General features: G+C 41.3%; 1 protein-coding gene and 1 long non-coding RNA gene across 3 annotated transcripts; one reads left to right on the forward strand and one right to left on the reverse strand.

The window, feature by feature from the left end:
- Positions 1-1,578: 1,578 nt before the first annotated feature.
- On the reverse strand, positions 1,579-3,417 carry LOC138407023 (golgin subfamily A member 6-like protein 25). Of its 2 annotated transcripts, XM_069521332.1 has the most exons (4): positions 3,369-3,417; positions 3,015-3,290; positions 2,637-2,888; positions 1,579-2,393 (listed from the first exon to the last, which is right to left on the reverse strand). In XM_069521332.1, the coding sequence occupies exons 1-4, from the start codon at positions 3,378-3,380 to the stop codon at positions 1,770-1,772; spliced, it is 1,164 nt and encodes a 387-aa protein (XP_069377433.1). In that variant the 5' UTR covers positions 3,381-3,417; the 3' UTR covers positions 1,579-1,769. The 2 variants fall into 2 exon arrangements, with proteins under 2 accessions (XP_069377433.1, XP_069377434.1); XM_069521333.1 differs by lacking the exon at positions 2,637-2,888.
- Positions 3,418-3,719: 302 nt separating this feature from the next.
- On the forward strand, positions 3,720-4,504 carry LOC138407102 (uncharacterized). Its single transcript, XR_011240540.1, has 2 exons — positions 3,720-3,878; positions 4,291-4,504. It is a non-coding gene; the product is annotated as an uncharacterized lncRNA (long non-coding RNA).
- The last annotated feature ends 11,410 nt before the right edge of the window (positions 4,505-15,914 follow it).

Genomic DNA, 15,914 nt, shown 5'->3' on the forward strand with positions numbered 1-15,914 from the left:
CACCAGGAGCGGTCAGCAGGGGAAGAGGCAGAACAGAGAAGAGAGCTAGGAAACTTGGCTTATATTGGCCTTGTGACCTCATGGGTCATGGGGCACACAGTGACCAATAGTGGTTGAGAGTTGTCTTCAGGAGCAGTTTTACCACCTATATGTGAAGATGAAGAACCCTGGGAGACTGAGTTCTGGAAGCTCTCCTTTGTCTCCAGAGCAAAGGAGACATGCGGTCAGGCTTTTGACTACACATGTAGGCCCAACTATGGTTCACAGATACCAGGTCCCAACATGACATTATGGCTTCATTGAATGAAAATGTATTTAACTTATCTCGATGTGCTTCTTCAGGTTGGACGGGGAGTTTTTGAATGCCAATATTTCAGTCACTCTCTGTAGGCATAACAGGCACTTAATCTGGTAGGAAGAATCTTTCACTCCAACGTACGAAAATATTTCTTGAAAATACGGTAACGTGTAACGTTATCTTCATCACCACCACGGAGTTCACCAAGTTCGTCACTTTAGTCGAGATGCTCGTCATCTGCTACTGGAGCATGAACGTAAGCAGCAGAGCCGGCAGCAAGTGCTTCCATGATGGCATCAATAATGTGACATGCCCGTGTAGTAAAATTTCTGTTCATTACACTGTGTCACATATGAATGTCACTATGTACCTTTAATCTGCACTGCAAACTGAGGAGTGATTATAACATAAATTGCTAATGATTACAATAAGTTTAAGACAGATATTACGAATCATCAAACGAATCAAACAATATACTCTATGTGTAACAATCAGTATGTAGTGTATGTATAACTTATGTGAAGAAATGATAATCTTTTTTTTTTTTAAAGGCAGTCTGACAAGAATGAAATATAATGGTGACAAATATCTTTTAAAAAAATAGTAAATGGTTTGGACAGATATAATGGTGTCAAGAGTAAGAAAAACTGTGTAAAAGAAAAAGAGACTCATCATGGTACGGTAGGGGCTCTCCAGAGGGAAAGTCCCAGCTCCAAGGCCAAAGCAACCCAGGTGTTTGGAGGCTTTCCAGGGGTAAATTCAAGTCCAACGTACGCAAGTAACCCCGGTGCTTGGAGACTTTCCAGGGGGAAGGTCGTAACAGGTGTGGCCCTTAAGGATAGATAAAGCGGAGCAACACCACTGTTAGCCAGAGTTCTTCTGGTGCAGCTCCGGCTCGCTACTGAATGCTCTCAGGTTTTGTTGTCGACAATAAAACTCTGCTGCTTTTAAGTTGACTTCTACTGCTTTTTTATTTGACTGAATTTTTGGACTTTTGGACACCACCAACGAATGTGTTGTGTAGTGTATATGAAAAAAGACGCTAACAGGCAAGCTAATTCAGAGGAACAAACTTCACTCTTTCTTATTCAGGTACCAGTCACAGTCACTCTCTTCTTCATGGGGTACATCGAGTGACACTGCCACCCACTGGCATAATATATATTGCAGGCACACGTATATACTACGAAAAGTTTACGGCATTACGTCACCAACTCAAATTTCTTCTGATTTTAATTTGTAGTAATGAGTAACGAAGATGGTTAGGAGAAATGTCTTGGAGTAAAAGCACACATTTTACTTAGGAAATATAGTGGAGTAAAAGTGAAAGTTGTCAGAAATAAAAATAACAAAGTAAAGGACAGATATGTGAAATTTCTACTTAAGTAGAAATGTAAAGAAGTATTTGTACTTCGTTACATTACAACACTGGGTAAGGTCAGCTCAGGTGCTGTTGGATGGGCGCTGCTGACTACTTCCAACACTGTGGTTTTCTCAACCCCAGAGCGTGGCGGATTCTCTTCCAGAGTGAAGTCTTCTTTGGTTTCTCAGGGAGAACACTGGAGAGAGACTTCTCCTCAGTGACATCATCCTTACTCTCTCCATTGAGCTCCCGACTGGAAACATCAGCTTCATGACAGTGGCAGACCACATTGTAAGAAGCTTTGAGCTTCATCAGCTCTTCTTGGAGAACCTTCTTCTCCTGGAGCTCAGTGTTGAACTTCTCCTGGTTGGTAGTCTGATTTTGACAGACCTCATGATAAGAATCTCTGAGCTTCATCAGCTCTGCTTGGAGAACGTTCTTTTCCTGCTTCTCCTCCTGGAGCTCAGTGTAGAACTTCTCCTGGTTGGTAGTCTGATTCAGACAGACCTCATGATAAGAAGCTCTGAGCTTCATCAGCTCTTCTTGAAGCGCATTATTCTCATCCTGAAGCAGATCGCTGGTTTGAGTCTCCTTGTCCATGGAGTCAATCTTTTGGCTGTGAGCTTGCCTTTCCTCCATCTCTGTCACCACAAGCTCAACCCTGCTCAAATCCCTTTTCAAAAGGGCCACCTTCTCCTTCAGAGCCACATTGTCCTCTTCCAGAGCCTTCACCTTGTTGCTTTGTACAGCCAGTTTGCCATTGTGGGCTTTAGAGTGAGCTGTCATTTTCTCCTTCTCCCGAATCAGAAGCTCATCGTTCTGTTTGAGCTTCTCTTCCAGAGCCTTCAGCTTGTTGCTCTGTACAGCAAGTTCAGCCAGTTTACCATTGTGGGCTTTAGAGTGAGCTGTCATTTTCTCCTTCTCCCGAATCAGAAGCTCATCGTTCTGTTTGAGCTTCTCTTCCAGAGCCTTCACCTTGTTGCTCTGTACAGCAAGTTCAGCCAGTTTACCATTGTGGGCTTTAGAGTGAGCTGTCATTTTCTCCTTCTCCCTAATCAGAAGCTCATCCTTCTGTTTGAGCTTCTCTTCCAGAGCCTTCACCTTGTTGCTCTGTACAGCCAGTTCAGCCAGTTTACCATTGTGGGCTTTAGAGTGAGCTGTCATTTTCTCCTTCTCCCTCATCAGAAGCTCATCGTTCTGTTTGAGCTTCTCTTCCAGAGCCTTCACCTTGTTGCTCTGTACAGCCAATTCAGCCAGTTTGCCAGTGTAGGCTTTAGAGTGAGCTGTCATTTTCTCCTGCTCCCTCATCAGAATCTCATCGTTCTGTTTGAGCTTCTCTTCCAGAGCCTTCACCTTGTTGCTCTGTACAGCCAGTTCAGCCAGTTTGCCATTGTGGGCTTTAGAGTGAGCTGTCATTTTCTCCTTCTCCCTCATCAGAAGCTCATCGTTCTCTTTGAGCTTCTCTTCCAGAGCCTTCACCTTGTTGCTCTGTACAGCCAGTTCAGCCAGGACACCAATGTGGGCTTTAGAGCGAGCTGTCATTTTCTCCTGCTCCCTTATCAGAAGCTCATCATTCAGTTTGAGCTTCTCTTTCAGAGCCTTAATCTCAGACTGCATTGTTCCACATGTCTGAAAAATGGAAACATGGAATTCATTATTAAAAGACCTGAACCTGAACATACATTTCTAAAAAAAAAAAATTCTTACCAGGATGTCCATTTTGGTAAAGGGGGATTTGTAGTTATGAGAGCAGTGTCTTTTTGATGAACTTTTACTGAACAAATCAGCGGTTGTCTCCGTAGGCAGGATTGTTGTCTTCACTAATGAGGACTGTGGTCTTCTCAGTTGACGGTCTGTTATTTTCACAAGCTAATAACTTGAAGCAAGGGAACTTGTTATTTATGTTTGGTAGTTCAGAGGACCAAAGAAATATCCTTTAATGTCTAGAGTTTTTGGTTCTTTGATTGGATTTGATAAGGATTTGCAGGCCAGCAATCCCTTTGATGGATGGCCCCTCATCAATCATCAAAGAAGATTTTAAGAAGCAACCGTTTCCATGGCAATTTTTATAACTGCACAACATGGCGGCCCCTGGGGGTTTATCAGGTTGACTTCTATATGATGCACATCACTGCGGAGCATACACAAATCCTGAGCTAGGCGGCTACTATACACATGTTGCACTGATAGCTACAGTGATCCCTGTCTGAGACTGAGGTTAGTCTCTAGACCAAATGAAGAAAATCAATCAAGGATTTCACATCCATTAGATAATGTGTGATAATCTTGAGGGAATAAATGAAATATGCTATGAAGTGTTAAATTAAGTATGTAGATATGTACATAAGCATCAACAAAATATAAGTCTATGTGTCAGTAAGCACATAGTGTGAAATCTTAACAGCACAAGCATTATAAAATAAATGTAGTAGGATGAAAATAAAATAATGAAAATGGAAAACACTGTAGAGCAGCTGTAGTCAACTACTTTACCATCACCGGAAAGTGGGTACATTTTTGCAAACTAATTTTTGCATTGTGTGTCACTGAGAGCATGGGGAATTGTGCATTTCTGCAGCATGTTTGGATTCGTGTTTGTAAAAAATGTGTGTGTGTGTTTGTGTGTCAGGAAAGTGTGGACCTTGATGCTGGCTGGTTTCTAAAACTGATGCGAAATAATTGAGAGGATGTATATTTACATGTTGATCTATGTGATTTTAGTGTGTGAGAGCTATCGATGCACAACACAGGCACTGACATTCTGTGATTAAGCATTGTATTGTTGTGTGTTGTTCATGTGTTCAATGTGATTTGACACTGCAAATAAAGGTTTCATATTTTAATTTCATTCATAGATTCATGGCTATTGAGCAGTGCTTTGTGAGTGTTGGTCGAATACTGTCACTGGCATAAAATATTAATGAAAATGCATATTATTAATATTTGTATGTGTGTATATTAAATCAATACAATTGTCAATGCTTCTGCATATGTGTTTGACTGTTTCCATTTAACTTAATTTACTATGTTCCACTTAATACTGGGCTAAAAGGATTTTTTTATGTAATATTTATGTCTTTGTTATTCACATTAGTCATCCAATCATTACTGATTTGATGATATAGAGCTCAATCTGAATGCAGACAATTATTTCTTCAATGCAAAATATATTTTAAAAATCTTGCCTCCATTTGTTTACATATGATAATGAACAAAAATAATAACCAACAGATTTGACACATCTCACACAATTCATTGACCCTCAGCATCCAGCCCTTCATCAGCCGTGAGTGTGGCACATTAAGTCATTCTTTGTCGTATATTGTCATCAATAATTTAATAATAATTTATCTCAGACTCCCTCTCCGGAATCGAACCCTGAATCCCTGTTACCTGTGGTCATTGTAGGCACAAAAAGTACCATTGAAAGTTGATAGGGCAGACATTCGAATGAGACGTCGCCACCACGAGGGCCAGCGATCAGTTCGAGGTCATCTAGTGTCACCAAAGCAGCCGGGGCACCACGGGTCTGATAAATGCACACGTCCCCGAAGGTCAGCGCCCGTTGGGGAAGCGGAGAGCGGGCGGGGAGTGGAGTTTGGTTGGGGGGGTGGGATTTTGCGGAAGTTATTTTGCAAAAGGGGTAAGAACTCATACATCGCCTGGTACACTGGCGCTGACAAGTAGAAAAATTTTGCTTAATTTTGCCTTTATACACCAAATTAAAGATTAGACTCTCCTCTTCCCAACAATATCAGCTTTCCACCCTAGCACAAACTGGCTGCTAGTAATCAGACATTTAGTGTGGTCCATTTCAGGCAGCTTTCGGAGCTGGGGCAGAAGTCAAACTTCTTTCACTTACAATGTTTGAACACTGCTGCTAATGTGTTTAAACATGTTTAGGCATGTGCAGGAATGTGTTTAATTAGTTGTAACTTCATAAAAAAGGACTTTATGGCAAGTAATTACATATCGTCACAACCTCACTCAGTCTGAGAATCATCATCACTGGTGGTGCACTTTTCAGCTTGAGTAAATTATCTGTTAATCTCAGGCAGGTCTCTCAATACAGCAAAACAATTCTTTACAAACTACTTTTCTATCAATGGTCTTTTTATTAATGATAAAATACATATAAGACAATCAATGCACAGGAAAAAAGTTTTTTAGATTTTTCGTACAACATCCATAACACAAAACAATCCCTTGTCAAAACATCCGGACATGGACATACTTAAACATCTACTGACAAAAAAATGTAAATAGACAGAATAATAATAATAATAATAAAAAATAAAAAAATTACAACCACGCTTGGAAAGATAAAAGATTAATAAATTTAATAACTGAAAAAAGCACAGCACAGACACCACCAAAAAAAGGTGAAATACATGAAAAATAGATACATAAATAAAATAGATAATAAACATTTAAAAAATTTAAAAATAAAAAAAATAAAAGGGGGGGGGGCTACTCAAAAATTATTGTTGAAGGTTTTTCATAAAATACCAAGAAGGGGCGCCATACTCTGTAGAATTTGTTTTCTGATCCCCGAATAGTGTATCTAATCTTCTCTAGATTCATGCAGGATATCATGTCTCTGAGCCAATGTGAACAGCAAGGAGGAGCTGGGTCCTTCCACTTAAGTGAAATAGCTCGTCGGGCTAGTAAAGAGGCAAAAGCAAGAAAGTTGAGCATAGCTTTATGTAAGTTCAAATCTGGAGCAATGCCAAAAATACCAGTCAAGGGATTGGGCTCAATTCGATGATGGAGGATATCTGATAACGGAAAACCAATGTCCAAAAGTTACCTAAAGAGGGACATGTCCAATACATGTGGTAGAGTGAGGCAGGTGCGCCTTTACATTTATCACATGTAGGGTCGACATCAGGATACATTCGCGCTAATTTGGTTTTTGATATGTGGATTCGATGCACTACTTTAAATTGTAAAAGTGCATGTCAAGAACACATAGAAGAGGAGTGTATCCGATCAAGCACCGAGTCCCATGTGTCCTCTGTAAAGGTGTAATTTAGGTCTTGCTCCCAAGCAGTTCTTATAGTTGCCACTGAAGAGCAGTGCAGTTTGGAAATAAGGTTATATAGATTGGACAAGATACCTTTAGAGGTGGGGTTAACAGAAAGAAATGGCTGACGTGCTGACGTATTGCGGTGAGCGTATTGTGTCACTTCCGGTGTTAGCTACTGTGTGTTGTATCGGTCTCTTCTCCTCTTCGTCTCTCACTGTACCCTTTCACATCCTAATCATTTACACTAATTCTGAGTTGCTTTCATAGTTGTGCTATCTTGACTTGTCGCTCGTACACCCCCTTGTCTCAGCGACTCGTTGATAAAACCACTGTGAGCTACACACTACCCGTTAGCTAAAGCAATTTAGCATTAGCAGCTAACGATGGCTTCTCCCTCTCACTCCCCTGCTCTCTCCTGCTCAGTGTGTTTGATTATCAGTCACCCTTCTGCCTCCTTTAGCGATAACGATACATGTGTTAAATGTAGCTTATTTGCCAGGATGGAGGCGAGGATGAGCCTTTTAGAGTACCATGGAGAGTAGATCGTGTAGCGATGTAGTTAGACAGTCCCCAGTAGCCGGTGCGAGCCACATAGCTGTAGCTTCTCCAGCCCCCCCAGCAGTTCCCGAGCAGCCGGGAAGACAGGTGGGTTGGGTGACTGTGCGAAACAAGAAGCGTAGCCCTAAACCGAAGCCCCAGGTTCACCACCAACCCGTTCACGTGTCAAATAAATTTTCCCCACTCAGCGACACACCCGCTGAGAAACAAACTCTGGTTATTGGCGACTCTATTCTAAGGAACGTGAAGTTAGCGACACCAGCGACCACAGTTAAATGTATTTAACTGTGGTATGTATGTATACGGGGCCAGAGCGGGCGACGTAGAGTCCTATTTAAAACTGCTGGCTAAGGGTAAGCGTAAATACAGTAAGATTATTATTCACGTCGGCAGTAATGACCTCCGACTACGTCAGTCGGAGATCACAAAAATCAATATTGATTCGGTGTGTACATATGCAAAGACAATGTCGGACTCCGTAATTTTCTCTGGACCCCTGCCTAATGTTTCCAGCGATGACACGTTTAGCCGCACGTCATCCTTTCACCGCTGGCTGTCGAGGTGGTGTCCAGATAACAACGTGGGCTTCGTTAACAATTGGAAAACTTTTTGGGGGAAACCTGGTCTGATTAGGAGAGACTGTATTCATCCCACTTGGGATGGAGCAGCTCTCATATCTAGAAACATGACGACATTTGTTAGAATGTCCACACCGTGACAATCCAGAGTTGAGACCAGGAGGCAGAGTCGCAGTCTTACACGCTTCTCTGCGCCTCTATTCAAACAGTCACCATCACAATGTCCTATAGAAACTGTGTCTGCGAACCCGACCACCTAATTTCTTTAAATCAAAAGTACACAGGAGAGGGGTGATACACTCAAACTTAGTCAAAATTAACACAGCCAAACCATCAGCTAAAAACATAACTATAAAATGCGCTTTATTAAATATCAGGTCACTAAATTCAAAATCTTTACTCATAAATGATCTCATTACTGATCATCAAATAGATTTATTATGCTTAACCGAAACTTGGCTACAAGACGGAGAATATGTAGGTTTAAATGAAGCGACGCCCCCAACCCACTCTAATACTCACATTCCTCGGAACACAGGCAGAGGTGGAGGGATTGCAGCAATCTTTAAATCTGATCTATCTATCAACCCCCGACCAAAAGAGAGTTATAACTCTTTCGAAAATCTTAGAACCAGCCTCGTCCACCCAAGCCTGACGTCACATAAACCAATTAATATAGTCATCATTTATCGTCCACCCGCCCCTTACTCTGAATTCCTATCTGAATTCTCTGAATTTTTATCAGAACTAGTCCTTAAAACAGATCAAATCATTATAGCCGGTGATTTCAATATTCATGTAGATGTTGCCAATGACAGCTTTAGTTCAGCATTTAAATCAATAATAGACTCCATTGGTTTCACTCAACATGTGAATCAACCGACCCACTGCCTGAATCACACTCTTGATCTTGTCCTGACATATGGCATTGACATAGAAAATATAACAATATTCCAACAGAACCCGCTTCTGTCTGACCATTTTTTACTTACATTTGAATTCAGAATTGTTAATTATGTCAATTCTGGACGGAAAGTCTATTACAGTCGATGTTTATCTGACAAAACTGTTCACAAATTTAAAGAACTGCTCCCCTGGTATAATTCCCAAACGCGCGTTCTAAAACAGACATCGCGGAAGCTAGAAAGGAAGTGGCGCTCCACCAATCGCCAAGACTTCCACCTAGCCTGGAAGAATAGCCTTATAAATTACAAAAAAGCACTTAGAAATGCCCAAACCTCGTATTATTCATTACTAATAGAAGAAAATAGGAACAACCCCAGGTTCCTCTTCAGCACTGTAGCCAGGCTGACAGAAAGTCACACCTCTACTGACCCATCTATTCCTCTAGATCTGAGAAGCAATGACTTCATGAGCTTCTTCACTAATAAAATTACAACCATCAGGGATAAAATCCACCACCTCCTCCCAGTGAATAACACTGATTCATTGTCTGGTCCTGAAACCATAGCACCAGATTTATGTCTAAACAAATTTTACTCTATTGATCTTCCTGAACTGACCTCGTTAGTTTCATCATCTAAACCAACTACTTGTCAGCTGGACTCTGTTCCAACTAGACTTTTTAAAGAAGTCCTCCCCCTAATTGACAGTTCCATTTTAGATCAGATTAATATGTCTTTGCTAACCGGCTACGTACCACAGGCTTTTAAGGTAGCCGTTATTAAACCTCTGCTTAAAAAGCCTACGCTTGATCCAGAGGTTTTAGCTAACTATAGACCCATATCCAACCTGCCCTTCATTTCCAAAATCCTAGAAAAAGGTGTTGCTAACCAGTTGTGTTATTACTTAGATAGTAACGGTTTATTGGAAAAATTTCAGTCAGGATTTAGAACCTATCACAGCACAGAAACAGCACTATTGAAAGTCACTAATGACCTTCTTATGGCATCAGATGATGGACTTGTCTCTGTCCTCGTCTTGTTGGACCTTAGTGCAGCCTTCGACACAATAGATCATAAGATTCTGCTACAGAGATTAGAACAACATATAGGAATTAAAGGAACAGCACTACACTGGTTTAAATCATATTTATCAGATAGATTCCAATTTGTAAATGTTAACAATGACTCCTCCATGCACATGCAAGTTAATCATGGAGTTCCACAAGGTTCTGTCCTTGGACCAATACTCTTCACCCTATATATGCTCCCCTTAGGCAACATTATCAGACAGCACCACATACAATTCCACTGCTATGCAGACGACACCTAATTGTTCATTTCCATGAAGCATGATGAATCTAATCGCCTAGTTCAACTTCAGGAATGTCTCAAAGATATCAAGGCCTGGATGACCCAAAATTTTCTACTTTTAAACTCAGACAAAACTGAGGTTGTTGTAATTGGCCCTAAACATCTCAGAGAAACACTGTCTGACCAGATAGTCACTTTGGATGGTGTCAGTCTGGCTTCCAGCTCCACTGTGAGGAACCTTGGAGTGTTGTTCGACCAAGACATGTCATTTGACCCCCATATTAAACTAGTGTCTAGGACGGCTTTCTTCCATCTGCGCAATATTAACAAAATTAGAAACATCCTGTCTAAGCAGGATGCTGAAAAACTAGTCCACGCGTTTGTAACCTCTAGATTAGATTACTGCAACTCTCTATTAGCAGGATGCTCCATGAAGACTGTTAAAAGTCTCCAGTTGGTCCAAAATGCTGCAGCACGAGTGCTGACAGGAACTAGAAGGAGAGATCATATCACTCCTGTCTTAGCTTCCTTACATTGGCTACCGGTAAAATTTAGAATAGAATTCAAGATCCTGCTCCTCACTTTTAAAGCCCTCAACAATCACGCCCCCTCATATATCAAAGAGCTGATAACACCTTATTATCCGAGTAGATCACTTCGTTCCCAAAACACAGGCTCTCTAGTGGTTCCAAGAGTCTGTAAGAGTAGAGCAGGAGGTAGAACATTTAGCTATCAGGCTCCTCTCCTGTGGAACCAGCTCCCACTCTGGGTTCGGGAGGCAGACACTGTCTCAGCATTTAAAGTAAAACTAAAAACCTTCCTCTTTGACAAAGCCTATAGTTAGGGCTGGATCAGGTGAGTCCTGAACCATCCCTTAGTTGTGCTGCTATAGGTTTAGACTGCTGGGGGAACTCCCATCATGCACTGAGCACTTCTTCACTTCCCTCTGTCTCTCTGCCCCCCCACACCTGTTTATTTATTTATTTGTTAGTTTTAACATGTCATCATGTCAAAGTGTCACTTTGTCCTCCCATTGTCCCTCTGGCTCTTCTCTCTATCTCGTTTCAGATAACTTCGGCACCGGGACTACAGGACAAAAACGACCACCATCACCATTGTCTTAATTTATTACAAGAACTTAGCAATTTATTTATATATCTAGTCATGTTGTAGATCTATACATTGTTATTGTTATGGTTAGCCTTGATTTTGATGGTGCCAAATTGTTACCGGTCTCTCTCTCTCCACCTCATCTCTCTCTTCTCTCCCCCGCTCTCCACCCATCTCTCCTTTCCTCCCCCCTTACTTTTCTTTCCTCACCCCAACCGGTCGAGGCAGATGACCGCCCACATTGAGCCTGGTTCTGCCAGAGGTTTCTCCCTGTTAATGAGGGAGTTTTTCCTCTCCACAGTCGCCTGTGCTTGCTCATTGTGGGAACTGTTGGGTTTCTCTATGTTAATATTGTTTTAAGGTCTTGACCTTTAAATGTAAAGTGCCTTGAGATAATGTAAATTATGATTTGGCGCTATATAAATAAAATTGAATTGAATTGAATATCAACAGGGGTAACTGGGGGTTTATAAGGAAATTGGGTCGTTAAGCGCTGTATAAAAGTCCTAATTTGTAAAAATCTAAAAAAGTGGGTTTTGGCAATGCCAAAAAGTTTCTGTTAGTTGAGAAAAGCTCGCAAAACAATTATCAATGTATAGATCTTCAAAGCATCTCAAACCTTTTCTGTGCCAAATATTGAATGCGCCATCAGCCATTGAAGGAGCAAATAGATGGTTAGCAGCAATTGGGCTTTTAAGTGAAAAAAGCTGTAGTCCAAAACTTTTCCTAAATTGGCCCCAGATTAACAGGGAGTGTTTAACTACTGGGTTGCTCTTGGGAATATCCGAAGCAAGTGGAAGTGCGGCACCTAAGAGGGCAGGTAAGGAAACAGGGTTACTGGCACAGACCTCCATTGTAACCCAGGCCGGGGAAGTGGGTTCGAGATGGAAATGTCTCCAAAATAACAAACACCCAATATTCACTGCCCAGTAGTAGTACTGGAAATTAGGCAGAGCCATTCCCCCTGCCTGCTTGGATCTTTGGAGAAATGCTTTCCGCAGCCGAGGGTGTTTACCATTCCAAATGTAAAATATCAATAATGAGTCAAGGGCTCTAAAAAACTATTTGGGGATGAGAACGGGAAGACATTGAAACAAGTAGAGGAACTTTGGAAGCAATGTCATTTTAATCGAGTTTATTCTTCCAATAAGGGACAGAGACAAAATCTGTTTTGCCTGATCAAATAAAGTGAGAAAATTTGATTTAAACAAGTTTTTGAATTCTCTGGTGACACAAATTCCGAGGTAATTAAATTGATCTTTCACCACCTTAATGGGAGATGGGTATAGTTAAGTTTAAGAGCTTCTTTATTAATTGGGAATAGTTTGCTTTTATTTAAATTGACTGAAATTATCTAAGATCGTGAGGGCTTCTGGTAGAGAAGTGGTTGGTTTTGAAACAAACAGAAGTAGGTCGCCTGCATACAGCAAGACTTTATGTTCGACTCCTCCCCTCCATATTCCCTGTACCCGCCCATTGCTACGTAAGGCAATTGCAAGAGGCTCAATGGCAATTGCGAAAAGGAGTGGGCTTAGTGGGCGACCCTGCCGGGTCCCACGGTGTAAATCAAAGTATTCAGAGTAATGACTATTGGTCAAAACAGTGGCTGAAGGACATTTATACAATGTTTTGATCCAGGACAAAAAGACAGAACCAAAACCAAATTTTCCAAGTGTAAAAAAAAAGATAGTTCCACTCTACTATATCAAATGCCTTCTCAGCATCCATAGAGGCAAGGCACTCTGAATCCACATGTTTGGGGGAGTACAGAATATTAAATAGCCGACGAATATTGTAAAACGAATGGCGTCCTTTAATAAAACCAGTTTGATCTGGCGATATTACAGAAGGAAGGATATCCTCCAGTCTGTGGGCCAAAACTTTGGCGAGGATCTTTACATCCGTGTTTAGCAATGAAATCGGTCTGTATGAAGCACAATCTAGTGGGTCTTTGCCTTTTTTCAGCAACAAGGAGATACAGGCCTGATTGAACGAGGGAGGGAGTGCACCTGAGTTTAAGGAATCAGAGAACACTGAGCACAGGACGGGGGCTAGATCAGCAGAATTTTTTTAAAAGAAATTTGATGGAAGCCCATCTGGGCCAGGGGATTAACCTGATTGCATAGAAGATATAGCTGCTGAAATTTCCTCCTGGGTGATGGGCGCATCCAGGTTATTTCTCAGGTCTTGAGAAAGGGACGGTGAGTCAAGGTTATTAAAGAAGTTTTCCATAATATTAAAGTCTGCTGTACAATCTGAAGAGTATAAATTTGAGTAGAAAGTTCTAAACTTGTCATTAATCTCTTTCTGGTCAGATGTTATACATCCATTATCAGTCTGTACTCCAGCAATAAGTTGGTTCATTCTCAACCCACGCAGCTGAGTAGCCAGGAGTTTGCCAGTTTTTCCACCGTGCTCATAATAGTTACTTTTACTCCGAAGTAAGAGACTTTCGACTTCATGAGAGGAAAGAACGTTAAATTCGGCCTGAAGTTTCAAGCGCTCCTTGTACAGATCAGGTGAAGGTGAATTTACATGTTGTTTATCTATGTTTAAAATCTGATTAGCAATGTCAGTCTGTTTCTGCTTTGAGCACTTGTTTTTATATGCTGAGAATGATATAATTTCTCCTCCTAAGTACGCTTTCATAGCTTCCCAAATTGTTTTATTAGACACATCAGGTGTTCTATTGATGCTTAAAAAAGTTTTAATATGTGTAGAGATGTGTGAGAGAAAGCTCTCGTCGGAGAGTAACAATGGATTTAGTCTCCAGTGTCTCCTTGTATAGTCAGCATCTGGAAAAGCTAGTACCAGAACCAGGGGAGCGTGATCAGAAATAACAATACTTTCGTATTTACATGACTTAAGGTTTGAGATGAATTTATTATCTATAAAAAAATAATCAATTCGAGTGTAAGTGTGGTGGACATGGGAAAAGAAGGAGTATTCTTTTCCTGTAGGATACAAGAACCGCCAGGGATCAGAAAGGCTAAAATCATCAAGAAATGCTTTAATTTCTTGATGACAAAAAAAAAAAAAAAAAAAACCCCTGAACCCCAAGCTCACACAGCGCTCTGTGGAGCAAGCTCAGAAAGACCTCTTCAGGTCTCGTACTATACATCCCCAGAATATACTTCCTATTTCACTAGCTCCAACATAGGTTTTTAATATTTAACCCTATGACAAAAAAGCAATCAAAACTGAACGACTAACACTCAATACACCATAAAGCTAAAACAACTATGAGCAATAACATAACACAGGTTATCATGCCTCTTCTCCCTGCACGCTGCACCTCCAGCTGTAATAATCTCCCCAAACCAGGACTACTCCGGCGAGAAATAAAAATATATTTTTATATATAATAAAAAATACGACTGCATCAACTGGTCTTGTCAAAAGCTTTAATCAGTTAAGTTGGATTTTCATGCATTATAAACAGGAGACGGAGGGGATCCCCCTCTCTGTCCGCAGTGGATGGGCCAGCAAGGATGTATTCTGTATATATTTGGCAGCACTTGCACATCAAACACATTGGCCATGAGAACTAAATCTACTTTCCCTACATGTATCTATCAACGGCCTCTGCCAGGACTGGTTGGGGTGAGTGGAGAAAAAATATATATAGGGGAACAAAAGGAAATAAAGGGGGGGTGGAGTCACAGTCTCTGGTCATTGGCTTGAATCCAGCCCGGGAATCACCACCTGGATGTTGGCATGGTCTTCCAAGGGCGCGTTGGTCCCTCCGGGCACTCCTACCTCCCTCATGGTCCAACATGTGCAGTAGTAGTAGTGAACATGGCTCCAAGGTAAGAGGTCCTCAGGTGAGAGTGCTGGTGGTTGCATGACCCTCCACGTTAGCCCTGCGACAAACCGGTGACCTCACTAGGTCCATCCCTCATCAGGACCCGAGCCAGGATGGGTTCCAGAGAGCCGCACAGCATGGACCAAGGAGGGGAGGAGAAGACCCAAGGAATTAGAGACATGTAATAAGATACAATAAAATAAACAAGGCAGAGAGAGAAGAGAGAAGGTGCTGGTTTCTGGTGCCTGATGGGTGATCCCCCAGCCGTCTAGGTCTATAGCAGAATAACTATGGATGACTATGGCTCATGACATATCCACGCTTGTAAAGTCATTTTGAAAGAATTACTGGTAGTGCTGGAAGTGTGTAAATCTCAGAATCACTTTCTAGTTAACTTTGAGCCTTTTACCACGATAACAATATACCTCTTCATGGCCCAACAACTCACACCTCGGGCAGGGTGGGGCTAAAAGTCTAGCTGGCCCCTAATGCAAACAACAGACCCAATACAAAATTGATTTAGACTTGAAGGGAACAGTCTTGATTCTATGAGCTTCTAAACAGAATGCTATGCTTGTGTTTCCTATTGATGAACAGTTCTGACTTGCAGTGCCTGCTCTCAATTTCAAGTCAATGTCATTGCCACAAATTTTTCAAAACATGAAAAGGCCCACTTTACTATCTTATTATTACAAAAGTGATATTTCAAGAAAAAAGTTTCAAATGGTTTTCATTGTCTGTTACACAAATAAACCAATTCCAGAAGTACATGTTGACATTACATCTGCTCAACTTTCGAAATACAAAAAATTGGCTAAAAATAGTCTATTGCCGGGTATCGAACACAGGCCTTCTGCGCTAAACGTCCCTTACACGTTCCCATTCATTCTCTATGGTAGTGTTAAATCACTATGCACGTAATGCCCCTCCCGGCGACTGAACATTATGGCGCTGTTT

Source organism: Paralichthys olivaceus, chromosome 24, assembly GCF_024713975.1.
Source record: "Paralichthys olivaceus isolate ysfri-2021 chromosome 24, ASM2471397v2, whole genome shotgun sequence".
Classification (NCBI taxonomy): domain Eukaryota; kingdom Metazoa; phylum Chordata; class Actinopteri; order Pleuronectiformes; family Paralichthyidae; genus Paralichthys; species Paralichthys olivaceus.

What these genes read in the sequence shown, in the direction of transcription:
- LOC138407023 (XM_069521332.1), bottom strand. An exon ending in TGGCTGTACAGAGCAACAAG is followed by an intron (nt 2,889 to 3,014) that starts GTGAAGGCTCTG and finishes CAGAGCAACAAG; the next exon opens with GTGAAGGCTCTGGAAGAGAA. An exon ending in TTGCTGTACAGAGCAACAAG is followed by an intron (nt 2,394 to 2,636) that starts GTGAAGGCTCTG and finishes CAAAGCAACAAG; the next exon opens with GTGAAGGCTCTGGAAGAGGA.